Below are 13,348 nucleotides of genomic sequence, written 5' to 3'. Positions count from 1 at the left end.
TCATGTTTGTTCATTTATTTTGAGGATGTAAATTTTGAGCCATTTTTTCCTCAGTAGAGTGAGCAATTGTGTCTCAGCTTTGTTTCCTGTTACTTATTGTTTATCAGTCATCCAGAGCACTGCATCCCACACTGCCCACCAGCTGCAAGTCCCCGAAGAGTCCTGGTGCTCTCAGGCCCATCTGTGGCCACATCATGTGGGGGTGCAGCCGTATTTTATTATGGCACGTGGAGTACCCAGAAGTGTCTGGGCCAGTCTCTGACCCCCAGGCTTTCCCAGACACAGGTGGGAGGGGTAACGCAGGGAGGGCCCACAGGCTGGCAGACCCCATCCAGCTTCATGCCTGCCCAGCAGCTCCAGGTGGCATTGGGGGTGCTAGCAGGTGGGTGTTCCCTGTGCTGGCCTTCCTTCTGGGGCTTCCGTCCCTGAGGCCAGGTGCCACACCAAGGTGCATCTGTGGGTGGTCAGTCAAGAGACTTGGGTCCATACACCAGGTTTCTGTCCAGCCTGCAGCTCTGAGGAGGCCGTGCTGGGGGAGCAGTGCTCTCCGTGTTGGTGGATTCCAGGTCACCATGAGGATGCCTGTCCTTAGTGGACAGAAGACACAGGTCCGTTGAAGGGACCCCGGCAACCCGGCATGCCCACTGGCCTGCCCAGGCACTTGGAGGTGTAGCCTCAGCACAAGCCCACGACGGGCCATTCCTGCATTCTGGGATACCGTTCCTGGGCTTCCGTAGCCCTTCCCCAGCATTGTCACCTTGTAAAACTGTCCTGGGAGCTCCCCTGGCCCTCTGCTCTGGACAGCCCTGTGCAAGGAACAGCTTCAGGAGCCTTCTTCTGTCTTCCTTGGTTGGCAGAAGCAGGTGAGAAGGTTCTTCCGTCCCAGTTCCTTGCAGTCAAGAGGCTGAGAAGCAGACACGGCCTGCCAGGCAGGTGCCGAGGGAGGGCAGGCTGGGCCCAGAGAAGCCAAGCGTCGTGTTAAGCAGCCACAGGTTGCTGTGCACCGCCTTGCCTCAGTGGTGACGACTAGACTGGGAGGAGGTGCACTAGAGGAGGTGGCTGGTGCGTGCCCACCCCCGTGGGTAGCCTGGACTCAGTCCCCGCTGGGAAAGGCCAGTCTGAAGCTATCTGAGCTGTTGGGTATAAAGCAGGTGCTGATGCCCAGGGGATCTAGTGATGGGGGGTCCTGGCGACCAGAGCTGAATTCTGGTCTGCAGGGTCCCTGGGGAACTTGATGCCATGTCTTTCCCGGTTCAGTGCAGGCCTGCCTGGTGATGAGCTTCTTGGTTGATCAGCGCTGGGCTCCTGTCCTGTGGAGCTGTGTTGTCTCTGGTTGGGGACAGTGTCTGCATCTTGTCATTGCATGCTGCATGCTCACTTGAGGCCCTCCACCACCCCTTCTTCATTTCTTCCCTGAGACTAATGTGTGGCCCCTCAGAGCCTCATGCCCACAACTCCCGTCTTCTAGCCGCCAGTCACCCCTGTACAGAAGGGCTGCCTCCTTGGGCATAGCTGGGGGCCTGGAAACTTCACCAGCCTGTGCCCATGAGCTGCACCATCAGCATGAACAGAGCGTCTGGCCTTCTGATGTTGAGGAGACCACAGATAGAACCTGCCTGCTCTGCTGAGAGCCCTTCCATGGACTCAGTCCTGCCTTCACGTGGGACACGGGTGACTGGCAGGTGCAGCCCAGGCCTCACAAAGGCCCTTGGCAAACATGGCTGTGTCCCTGAAAAGGCTCATGGAGACAATTAAGAAAAGCTGATTAGGCCATTTGCCTGTCTGGAAGCCCTCTGAGGGTCTGGGGTGCGTTAGGGGTCCTGGAGTGTTGCAGCTCTTCCTTGAACCCGGCCATGTGCCCATCTAGCTACCCTCTCACCTTCCCCGCTCCCCGCTCATGCACACTGGCCATAGTCTTGGCCCACACCCTGGTGCCTGCGCCTGTCCCCTCTCCCCAGCAGTGGGGAGGCTGTGTGCCTTGTGGGAAGAGGAGGTGGGTCTGCACTTCAGCCTGCTTGCAGCCACAGCTGCCTACCTGTGGGTGCTGATGCAGAGGCGACCTCGGCCTGAGTGGGCCACACATCTGTACCTTCAGCTGGCGGGATCTCTCTCACTCCATCATTGTTTGTTCCTGATGGTCTTCTATAACCTCCACTGCTGCCCACACCCGGGGGTGGGAGAGCCTCTGAGCACCTTTGACATCAGGGCGAGACCTGCTGTCACATGTTCCTCTGCTCTCTCCTTAACCGGGCAGTGCTTCCTTGTCCCCACTGAGCAGGTTCTAAAAGTCCTTGTTCTGACCCAGCTGGATCAGACTATTCCTCTAATCCCAGCTACTTGGGAGTTTGGAGCAGGCGGGTCACAAGTTCAAGAACAGCCTGAGCAACTTAGTGAGATCCTATCTCAACCTAAAAAACACGAAAGACTGGTGGTGTAACGCAGTGTCAACTCCTGACCACACGTGTGTGACCTGGGCTACCTTGCTGCCTCTGAAGATTGACCCTTCCCATTGGTCACCTGGCAGACACCCTGCTTGTAAAGAAAAGCGTGAGGGTCCAGCATCCCTCTCCTTGCTGGCACCCCAACATTGCACTGCTGGCCCTGGGCACCAGCCTAGGCCTCTGAGCATCAGGAGTTGGCCTCTGACCCTGCGGCTCATGTAGCAGCCACATCCAGAGGCGGGTTTTCAAGTTTTTTTTAGTTTTTAGTTTTAGGTGGACACAATATCTTTATTTTTATGTGGTGTTGAGGGTCAAACCCAGCGCCCTGCGCATGCCAGGCGAGCGCGCTACCGCCTGAGCCACATCCCCAGCCCAGGGTTTTTTTTAATATTTATTTTTTACTTGTAGTTGGACACAATACTTTTATTTTTATTTATTTATTTTCATGTGGTGCTGAGGATCGAACCCAGGGCCTCGCACATGCTAGGCGAGCGCTCTACCGCTGAGCCACAACCCCAGCCCCAGAAGGCTGGGTAGCAGGTTAGCACAGCCACAGTGAGGAGGGCAGCAGCGGGGCAGGCTGGCTCTGACCAGAGCTGGTGGAGCCTGTCCCCACTCCATGCAGAGGCCTTGGGTCCCGAGTCTCCAATGTGGCTCTGGTGGGAGCTCGTCCGTGGGCTGCAGGGACAGCCGCAGCATTACAGAGGGGATACTTTCCATGTGTACTGACCACAGGACACAGTGGTGGTGCCCAGAGGCAGAACGCTCCAGCCCTGTGGAGCTCCTCCCAGAGCCCCAGTCAGTGTCCAAGCTGACTATCTGCTCAGCCTGAGGACAAACAGGTTTGTCTCCTGCTAGAAAGCCACTGCTCAGGGGCATCTGTTCTGGGGAGAGTGGGCTTCTCTTTGTTTCACTGTCCTTCCTCCCAGCCCTTTATCAACTCTGCACTCTGCTGGAAGCCCCTTTTTTGAATTTTTCTTATAGATGTAGATGAACAGCATGCCTTTATTTTTTTTTAATGTGGTGCTGAGGATTGAACCCAGTACCTTCCACGTGCACAGCAAGCGCTTTGCCACTGCTACAGCCCCAGCCCTGGAAGCTCCCCTTGACCTGTGGTTCTTCCTGTTCATGCACAGGGCTTCTGCCAGGGGGCTAATTGTGTGCTGGGGACTGGTGTGTTGTCACCTGCCTGAGTTTGTCACCCGGTGGCGCTGTAGAGCTTTCTGTGAGGCATTCCAGCACAGGAGGTGCCAGCCTCCAGTTTGTTAAGGACTCTTGATCCCCAAATGGACGGTACCTTTATACCTGGCTCATGTGTGTCCAGTTCTGCTTCCCTTGACTGTCAGTCGGCTGCCACGTGAGGCTGATGTGGAGCCAAGGCGGCTCCCCATTTTCCCCTCCGATGGGCCCATGGGCGAATCCTCTCCACGGCATCTCATGGGTCCCTGGGCCACAGCACAGCACCTAGGGCCCATGGCGCACTTTTACTTCCCTTTCCTGATAATTCTGGTCGGGGATGGGGCACAGAGGTGGCCCTGGGCCTCTGGGAGGAAGGGGTTCTGATTTCCAGAGTTGTTTTCCCCTAGTTGGTTCTTTGGATTCTGCCATGCTCGCCTAAAACATAGAAAGTGGCCATTTTAGGTGGAAGTGGTTCCTCCTGGGCTCTGTTGGACCCCTCTCGGTGGCCTGCTGGCCCCTGCACTGTGGCTTGCAGTGGGATGCAGCGCTAGGACAATAAAGAGCTTTCCTTGTGCTGTTGTCCTTTTGAAGTGAGTTTCCCCCACCAGCAGTGAGATGTTCACAGGATTGCAGGTTAGCACTCCTCATGCTTCCCTTAGAGGAAGGGTAGGGGAGTTTGGGCAGGTCATCCTGCAAAGGGGACCCTCTGTAGACAGCCCATCCATGGGTTCATGCTGCCACCTGGTGGTCATGGCCGAGCATTACATGGAGTGGTCTGTGCCATTAGGTGTAAATTGCATTTTGACATATTTTTGTTATGAATACACATGAAAAATGACAGTTTTCTTTGCTATTTAGATGTTAATGATTGAGCTGGGAAAAATGGCTGTTGAGGGTCTGGCACTCAACTGGGAAATGTGGTCATGATCCCAGAGAGCCACCTGCCACCCTGTGCTGATTGACAGGCAGCTGGGTGGAGGGTGGTTCAGCTTGCTGTGCTATGTTTACAGTCCAGGATCCCCCAGTGAACATGGCTGAGGATGGCCGGGAGAAGCCAAAGCTGCCCGAGGAGAAGGAGGACCTGGAGCAGGCCCAGATTAAAGGCCCCGAGAATGTGCCTGGAGAGGAAGATGCAAAGGAGAAGCAAGAGGCCGCACAACTTGATCGCCCTGGTCAAGGTGGGTGGCACTGGCCACTGGGAACAGAGAGGGACTCCAGTCCTTGTGGAGGGACACTGAAGACTGCGCGTCTTCCCCGGGCCCAGCCTTAGGTCCTGCGTCCCCACTCTCTGTCTCTCCATTCTCTGCTTGCCACTGCTTCCCTCGTAGCTTTCCAGAGTGGTGTCAGACCTTGGCTGATGTGGCGGGCTAGCAGGGGGTGGTGCTGTTGGGTGCTTCACCCTGATGAGAACTGGAACCAGTTCAGGTTCCCTGGGAAGTGAAAGTGGGTACCGCTTGCTCAGCCTGACCCCCCAACCTCCCTGTCCTTTCAGGCATTGCTGTCCCCATGGGTGAGGCCCACCGCCATGAGCCTCCTGTGCCTCATGACAAGGTGGTGGTGGATGAAGGTCAAGACCGAGAAGGGCCAGGAGAGAACAAGTTGCCTTCCAGACGCACGGATGGAGGGGCTCCTGAAGGCAAGGGGCAGATGGCGCTGCCCCTGCCTGAATCAGAGAGAGAGGGGGGGGAGCCTGAGAGGGGAGAGGCAGGGAGAAGACCTGAACAGGCCCAGGTCCTGGAGGAAGCAGGTGGTCTTCCCGAAAGTCTCCAGAAGCTTCCAGAAGGAAACGTCCAACCAGATGTCCAGCCTGGGAAGGACGAGTATGGGCCAGGCAGCAGAGATGTGCACCCAGGGCCCCAGGCTGTGATCTCTGCAGATCAGAAGGTCCTGGCCGCAGCTGGAGGGGAGCCTGCACAAGGTGCTGTGGGGCACACGGAGAAGCCTGCAGAGAGTGGCCCTGGTGGGTGTCAGCCAGCTTACCTTGGGGAGCTCCCGCGGGGTGGGCTTGGGAATGGGCAGGAGGGATTGATTACTCTCTCTCATTTCACAAGATCAGCGTGTGACTGTAACAGCCCCTTCAGCAGCTGGTGGGGAAGGAAGAATCTGGTGGCTTGACAGCTACTATAGTGTCTGTCACACAGTTGTTTGCAGACCACTAAATGTCAGGTGCCACGCTGTTCTGGTGTGTCTGGGTGCACACTGGGGACGGCTCGGGAGCGCTTGACAGGTAACACATTGTTAAGTGCCCGTCTAAGAGCTAGTTAGGATGCGGCTTGCATTTTAATTGGCAAAGGTAGTTAACATTGGCTCACTGCCACAAGCCTATGAGATTGTTAAATATTTTTTTATTACTTCCCTGGTAATCATCAGGTTGAATATAAACTGCTGACAGGTTGGGGGGGCTACGTCGGGGAATCGTTTTAGGAAACATCTGCTGCCTCCTTTGTCCCCCACCCCCAGCATTTTGCAAAACCTGAGCCTCCTGTATGTGCAGGTGGGAAGGCGCCCCTCCCAGCACAGAGGCCAGCTCCTGGGGCCGGCCTGCAGCCAGAGCCTCGTGAGCAGAGGGATGCAGAACGCCCAGGCGGAGACCAAGCGGGCAGCAAGCTGGAGGGTAAGGCCTGAGCATCAGTCCCTCCAGTTCCCCAGGGTAAGGTTGGGGAGAGGCTGGGGTGGTCCCCAGAGCCCACCAGGTCCCGGCTTCTGCTCACCTCCATTTCTCTAAGGAAGTGCCCTCTGCAGCCCTCTTCTGTCTCCCCCTTGGGGCTTTCTCCGGGCCCTTCTATGAAGAAGTGCTTTTTTATCTCCCTTCTCCTCTTCAAAAAGAACCTGCGTACGTAGTGCCTCGTGGCTTGAAATTGCCCTTTTATTTTACCTTAAAGCAGGCAGGTCGCTGCTTCCAGCACTCAGGGTTGGAGCCATCCAGGGTGGGTGTTAGCATACCCAGGTGTGAAGACTCGCTTTAAGGCTGTGCTTTGCCTGGGGCTGCCTTGTGGGGTTGTGACCCTGTGGTCCTCGCAGGGTCCCTTCCTGCCCATCTCGTGCTGTAAAGGACTGTCCCCTGTTCCCTAAAGCTTGGCCATGCCTTTCCTGGCTTTGAACCCTACCTACCTCATCCTAAGTGCTCCCTGGCAGAGGAGGAGGTGGCGGCCCCCTAGTGGCCTGCTAGTGATGGCCCCTCTTGCTGACTTTGGTGACGGACAGGCTTCTGTGCCATGTTGCCTCCTAGGCCGGCCAACTCACGTCACCATTCCCTCAGGACACAGCTGGGAGGTTGGCCCCACCGTCCTTGGGGACGGCAGGCGCAGGTTGCTCAGCTCTCCTGGGCCAGCCTGGCACCAGCCTCAGCTGCTCTGGACATGGTGCTGCCTCGTGCTCCAGGGCCACCCTCAGGGTGGGGGAGAGAGCAGCTTTGCACTCTGCTGGGTGCCAGCAGGCCCTGTGGCAGAAGTCCTGGAAGGCAGAGCTGGGCGTATGGTGGGTTTCTGCAGGTGTGGAGTTGCTCAGAAGGCTTTCCTTTGCTGTGGCTCTTGCCTCTCTGTTGGTCTGGCTGTGCTCGTTGGTTCCAGTTTCTATGCTCTGTCACCTAAACCTATCTGATGCTTTAGTTTTTTTCTTTCTGAAAAGAGACTTTTCACAGTTTCCTATTCTGCCTTTCTTCCGTATGCCTCTCAACGGGACGAACAGCTGAAATTAAAAAGATAGTAGCAGGTAGGACCTGAAGGAGTGTGTTGGGATGCAGTGGGCTCGCGGAGGGCCTCGTGCGGGTGGCGTCGGCTGGGGAGCCCACCAAGCTGGGCCCAACACCCAGCGCTCTCGGAGACTCTTCCTTCTCAGCCCTGCTGTGGCTCTGCTGTCCTCAGAGGACCACTGAATGGCTTCTGTGAGAGGACGGCCCGCCCACTAGAGATGGGTGTGTCACGCATTCCACACGGGGCTCCACATGTGGGCAGCCACAGCCCTCTGCCTGGTCCCATTGGTTTTGGTGGGCTCTGGCTGGGTGGTCTTACCCCTCCAGTGTCTGACTTGTGTCCTGTGGGGCTTCCTGCAGCATCAAGGGCCTCTTTCCTCCTTGCCCTGTCCCTCTCAGCAGAGTCCAGGGCTGGTCCTCCAGGTCCTCCAGGCATGGGGGGGGGCTGCACTCTTGGAACCCACCCTAGGGGCAGGAGGGTGTCAGCAGAAGTGGGACTTCATGTCACCATCATGACTTGAGACAGCCAGGGTGCCGTGAGACTTGTGGCTGAGGTGGCTGGTCTGTAACCCATGGGGACAGCTCCCTGAAGGGAGGTATGTGGGCACCACTCTGTATTATGTGGCCTTTCCCTCTGGGCAAGTGTCTGGGACTGGGCAGGGAGTAGGGGCTGCCCCTGGTCCTCAGCCTCGGCATCCTTGCCACTGGACCACAGGAGATCAGGGCAAAGCCTAGGGCTGTGTCCGGGGAACCCTCAGTGCCCCTGGGAGGATGCTGCCCTGGACTGCCGCAGCCTGTCACCTTGTCACTCTTGGGGAGGATGGCGTGCCGCCAGTCTGTGAGGCACACCGGGCCCTTGCTGGGCATTCTTCCGTCTGATGTGAGCCATTCCCCTGGCAGCCCTAACCCGTCATCTTTCAGAGATTCTCAGTTTCAGTACTTGTGAAAATTTCACAAACCACAGGTGCCTGCTGCCCACAAGTGAACCTGTGCTGAAGGGTTTGCAGAAAAAAGCCAGCTCCCTGCTGACCCCATGGGTGGTGGTTGCTGGTGATGCCTGGCTCTGCATACAAACAGGGCGCAGGTGCAAGTGGACGTTTGGAGCCTCCCTCCCCTCCCGTCTGTGCTATCCCATGGCTGGCCACTTCCCTCTGAGGGTATGTGCTCCCTTACGTGCCAGGGCTGCTGGGTGTCCAGGACAGCTGTGTGCTGGCCACTGGCCTATGCCTCACTGGGTCTGGCCCCCATGCTCTTCTTAAAGGAAAACTGTGTTTATTCTCACCTTGGAGGAAACTTTCTTAAAGTACCAATATTTTTTTTTTTAATATTTATCTTTTAGTTTTCGGTGGACACAACATCTTTATTTTTTATTTGTATGTGGTGCTGAGGATCGAACCCAGCGCCCCGCACATGGCAGGCAAGCGTACTACCGCTTGAGCCACATCCCCAGCCCCACCAATATTCTTTTTAAAAAACTAGCTTGTCTCTTATTTTCTTAGGTGATTGGCTTAGAACAACAGTGTGAACAGTGGGGAAACCACCCACCCCAGATAACTGCTGATCTTCTGGCACATTCCCAGACTTAATTTGGTTTTTCTCTGGGCGCATTTTTTTCAGCAAGTACCAGGCAGGGAGCTGGGCTCTGCAGTTGTGTCTGAACCACAACAGTGGGGGGCTAACTGGTTGGATGGCCTGGCCACCAGGGTGTGGCTGCGGGCGGGAGCTGGCACCCAGCTAGTGGTGGGCAGGTTTCTAGGCCTCCTTGTAACTCTCACTGGCAGAACCCTCACTGCACTCATGCAGTTGAGGTGAAGGCGGCCTGGCCCTCCGCTGCAGCTCTGGGCCTTGAGGTGCGTCATGCTGGCAGCCCACCAGGTGTCTGGCAGCCCAGTGTCCTGACTGTGTGCTGTGTGTGTCCCCACCAGAAGCTGGCAGGGCAGAGATGCTGGACCACGCTGTCCTGCTGCAGGTGATCAAAGAGCAGCAGGTGCAGCAGAAGCGCCTGCTGGACCAGCAGGAGAAGCTGCTGGCCGTGATCGAGGAGCAGCACAAGGAGATCCACCAGCAGAGGCAGGAGGATGAGGACAAGTCCAGGCCTGGTAGGCTGGCCCTGGCAGGGGGAGGGCATTAGGCATCTGGGGCTGGACCTGAGGCTTGCTGGCCTGAAGTCTAGAGGGCGAGTTTAATTTTGATTTGTAATTCTTAACTTCTCGCAGTCTGTTCTTTTTAGTCCCTGCATTAGCAGCTTGTATTTGTTTCTGTGGCCCAAACTAACATCAGCTTTACTTGCAGAAGACATGCAGCCAGAGCCTGGAGTGGGTGTGCCCAAAGGTCAGGATAAGGAGGCCCGAGATGGGCCTGCGGGGAAGATGGAAAATGCCCCTCTACAGCCCTTGAAACCTGCACTTGGAGCTCCAGGGGATCGCCGAGCTCCACCCCGGGAACTGGGCCAGCACTCCCCAGAGAAACCCGAGGGGGCAGCGGGCAGAGACCCAGCTGGTCCTCCTGGTGGAGGATCTGACACAGAGCCGCAGGGAGCCCGGGCCAAGCTGAGAGAGGAACAGAAAGGTGCCCTACCCGAGGTGGCCCAGGCTGTGAAAGAGCCTAAGGTGGCCCAAGACTTGGAACCAGCACCCAAGCCACACCCTGCCGGGGCCCCCGGGAGCCCAGAAGAGCATCTTGCTGGGGAGGTCTTCAGGCAAAGCCAGGACACCTTTGGCGGAGGTTCCCAAGAAAGGAAAAAAACTGGACAGGAAGCAGCAGCCACTGGGGCCAACACACAGGAGGAGGCTGACCGGCCCATGGTAGGGGCAGTTGTAGAGGCTGGGGACCCTCATATGAAGTCCAGGCAGTTGAGCCGAGACCTGGGACCTGCCGTGGACCCCCCTGGCAGGCCAGCAGGAGTGGACCCTCAGCCCCAAGCCATGCTAGGTCAGAAGGAACCCCAGCCCATCTCTGAGGGGGTCCAAGGTGGTCACCTAGAGGCAAAAAAGGAGCCCCCTGGTGGGGACCAGGTACCTGCTCCTCATGAGCAGCCAAGAGCTGGGGAAGATACTGCCGACCAGGAGCCCAAGCAGAGGCCAGACCCTGAGCCCAGCCCCAGGATAGTTGCTCCTGCGGCTGAGAGGCCAGACAATCCCAAACCCAACCGAGACCTGAAGCTGCAAGCTGACTCTGACCTTCGGAGGCGGCGACGGGATCTTGCCCCTCATCCCAAGGGGGAGCCAGCCCCAAAGGATGGGGTCATCATCAGCTTTAACCCCCTCCCTGATGTCCAGGTGAACGATCTTCGCAGTGCCCTGGATACCCAGCTCCGCCAGGCAGCAGGGGGCGCACTGCAGGTGGTTCACAGCCGGCAAATCAAACAGTTGTCTGGGGCTCTGGAGGAGGCCAGCTAGTGTCTAGCCGCTGGTGAGTGTGAGGTCACACTTGTTTCTTCCCAGGTATTTGTCTGAGCCCCTTAGCAAGCGCTGGGAAGGCCTGAAGGACCGCCTTGTCTGCGGCATTCTCCCTGCTTTCTCAGGGCCTCTAGGCCTTTGCAGCTGTGGGCTCTGGCTGTCCTCAAGAGGAAGAGGGTCTCACCTGTGGCCTGCTGTGCCTAGTCGAGCAGTGCTGATCCCACTCTTGGCTTCCGTGACACCTGCATTCCACCATGGCCTCTGTCCCTCCAGGGGCTCCTCCCTGAGCATGCTGAGGCCTCCCCACTGGCAGGCAAAGCCCTTGGTGTGAGAGACGTGCGGGGTGAGCCTTGGCCAGCTGTAGGGTGTAGCTGATCTGAGCTTCCTGTCAATCATCCACACACTTTGTGGCCTGTTCTTTGAAATTAATTAATGATGAGATTTTTTTAAAAATAAAAACACCACTGATAACTGAAGAGTCAAGTTGGCATTGAGTCACCTGAAGGAAAACCCAGTCAGGATTTGATGGGACTGGGGTCTTGGAGGGGAGGTGCCCCACCCAGACATCACAGGACCTGCATGCTCAAAGGGCAAGTGCAGCCCTAGAGGCTGCCTTGTGCTTGTGGCACGTGCATGCCCACAACCAGAGCAACCTAGTGTGCCTTGCCAGCTGTGGAGTGGCACTGTTGCACCAGGTGCTATTGCCTGCAGTGGGCTCGCGGCCCAGGCCCAGGGCTGCCTCGGCCATCATTCCTTTTCCACACTTACCAGTGTGGCCACCAGGGCCTTGCTGCTGGGAATTCAGGCAGGGAGGTGTGGGTTTAGTTCTGTGCCTTTAACACCACTGGCCTGGGGGGGAGGGGGAGGCACTTGAGGAATGCAGGGACAAGGAGCCTGGCTTGTCTTTGGGTCTTGGAAGCACCATATTTGCACCTGGCCTTGGAAGCCTGGGGAGTAGGGCTGTGTGGTGCCACCCTGCACCTGCTGAAGTCCTTAGATTTTACTGTGATCTTTTAGAAAATGAATAGGAGTGGAGTTTCTGCAGGCCAGGCTGGGACTCCTGCTGAACACTGCTCAAGAGGGGTGTGGATCCCAGGTCACCTCCCACCTTTCGTTCCTCACAACTCCAGATCAGCTGTGGCGTGGTGAAGCACCCTCTGGGTGACCCTGGGATCAAGCTCCACGGGTTAAGATTGCTGGGGTGCGAGTTTTCTCTTGCATCTTACCTTCACCCAGTTTTCTTTTCCTTGCTGGATGTCATACCATTCCCCCCCTGCCCCCATGTTTTCTCTTGCATCTTACCTTCACCCAGTTTTCTTTTCCTTGCTGGACGTCATACCATTCCCCCCCTGCCCCCGTCCTCCTTAGAGTCAGGGCCATCTACCCCAGTAGATGGATGTCATGACTGGGCATGTCACAGCTGCCACTGCCCTCACCTGCCCCCTCAACACTTTCCTCCGGCTGTCCATCTGCCCCTTCCAGTCAGCAGCCCTTCACAGGTAAGGACAGGAACTTCTTCCCCAAGAAATTGCAGACCTCTGGGTGGAGCTCTGAACAGGGCTCTGACTCCTCGGCACCAACCCCGTCTGGGTCACATGACTGCTGGGAGCAACCAGTAGTTCTGGCCAGAACTCTCAGACTGGGTCATCAATGAGCCACCCACCAAGTCAGTTGCTGCCCTTGGCAGACAAGGGCCAGGCCCACCCCAGTGCAGACCACAGGGCAGTGGTGCCTACCTAGAGCAGGGACAGTGCTGCCTAGTCAGTGCACAGCACCCTGAGCCAGGGCGGGAACCCAGAAGCATTTGGCTTTACAGAACTCCAGCTCTCCCTCGGGAACCAAGACTTCTGCCTGGGCATAACGAGAGCACCGAGGCGGTCCTCGAAGAGGGGCTTGGGTTACGAGTCACCCCCATGGCAGGAACACAGCTCTTGGGAGCCCAGGTGGTGCCTAGGTGTACATGCTCCTACCTTGCCACCTGCTAGAAGGGCAGCAAGAGGGCCCTCATAAGACACCATTGACACTGGACTTCCAGCCCCCAGAATGAGAAAGGGTTTTTATAAACTGCTCAGTCTCTGGTATTCTTTTATGGCAGCCACACAGAGCACGCCTGAAACAGTACAAGCCTAGACAGGTCATGTGAGCAGCAGCAGACACCATTCCAGCTGAGAAAGGACACTTGAGAAGTTAGTGTTTCTGAGATGTGTGGCTGCCCTGTCCCAACACCCCAGCAGCAGCAGAGAGTCATGCCAGCACAATGTCCCTCTCTCTGGACAAGACCCAGCCTCTCTAAAGCCTTGGCACAGTGGCCACTACACCCTCTTGGAAGCCACATCTTGAAGTGGAAGGAGTTTCAGCACTTACAGCTTTGAAATAAGGTTTAGACGCAAGGCAGAGCACAGACTTGAGTTCACAGGAGGCAGTGCCAAAGGGCCCCATCCTGGCTCTGCTCTGCCCCAGGGCCCTGAGGGGGTGCAAGCTGTGACAAGGACAGCATGCCTTCTATGCCCAGCAAGTGAACAGGATGGTTCCCCACAGTGCCCAGCAGATGGTGCTCAGGCCTGTGGCTTCCCTGTGGCCTCAGGAGTGCCAGAGTTACACTTCAGACCTTTTAGAAAGGTCCCCCATGAGATGGGACG

At 57.0% G+C, this 13,348-nt stretch overlaps 1 protein-coding gene across 7 annotated transcripts in view; it reads left to right on the top strand.

Moving 5' to 3' along the window:
• Positions 1-11,185, top strand: part of Slc38a10 (solute carrier family 38 member 10) — a 48,119-nt gene extending 36,934 nt beyond the window's left edge. For 2 of the 7 annotated variants that reach the window (XM_026410742.2, XM_026410748.2), the window contains 7 exons: positions 4,631-4,798; positions 5,113-5,580; positions 6,115-6,234; positions 6,503-6,547; positions 7,308-7,331; positions 9,237-9,410; positions 9,604-11,185. In XM_026410742.2, the coding sequence (XP_026266527.2) occupies positions 4,631-4,798; positions 5,113-5,580; positions 6,115-6,234; positions 6,503-6,547; positions 7,308-7,331; positions 9,237-9,410; positions 9,604-10,709 (2,105 nt within the window). In that variant the 3' untranslated portion in view covers positions 10,710-11,185. The remainder of the gene's footprint in view (positions 1-4,630; positions 4,799-5,112; positions 5,581-6,114; positions 6,235-6,502; positions 6,548-7,307; positions 7,332-9,236; positions 9,411-9,603) is intronic. The other 5 variants (XM_026410743.2, XM_026410745.2, XM_026410744.2 and 2 more) reach the window with 5 other exon arrangements.
• The last annotated feature ends 2,163 nt before the right edge of the window (positions 11,186-13,348 follow it).

This window comes from Urocitellus parryii, chromosome 7 (assembly GCF_045843805.1).
Source record: "Urocitellus parryii isolate mUroPar1 chromosome 7, mUroPar1.hap1, whole genome shotgun sequence".
Lineage (NCBI taxonomy): Eukaryota > Metazoa > Chordata > Mammalia > Rodentia > Sciuridae > Urocitellus > Urocitellus parryii.
Note: the sequence above shows the minus strand (reverse complement) of the source record. Positions and strands in the feature narration are given on the sequence as shown.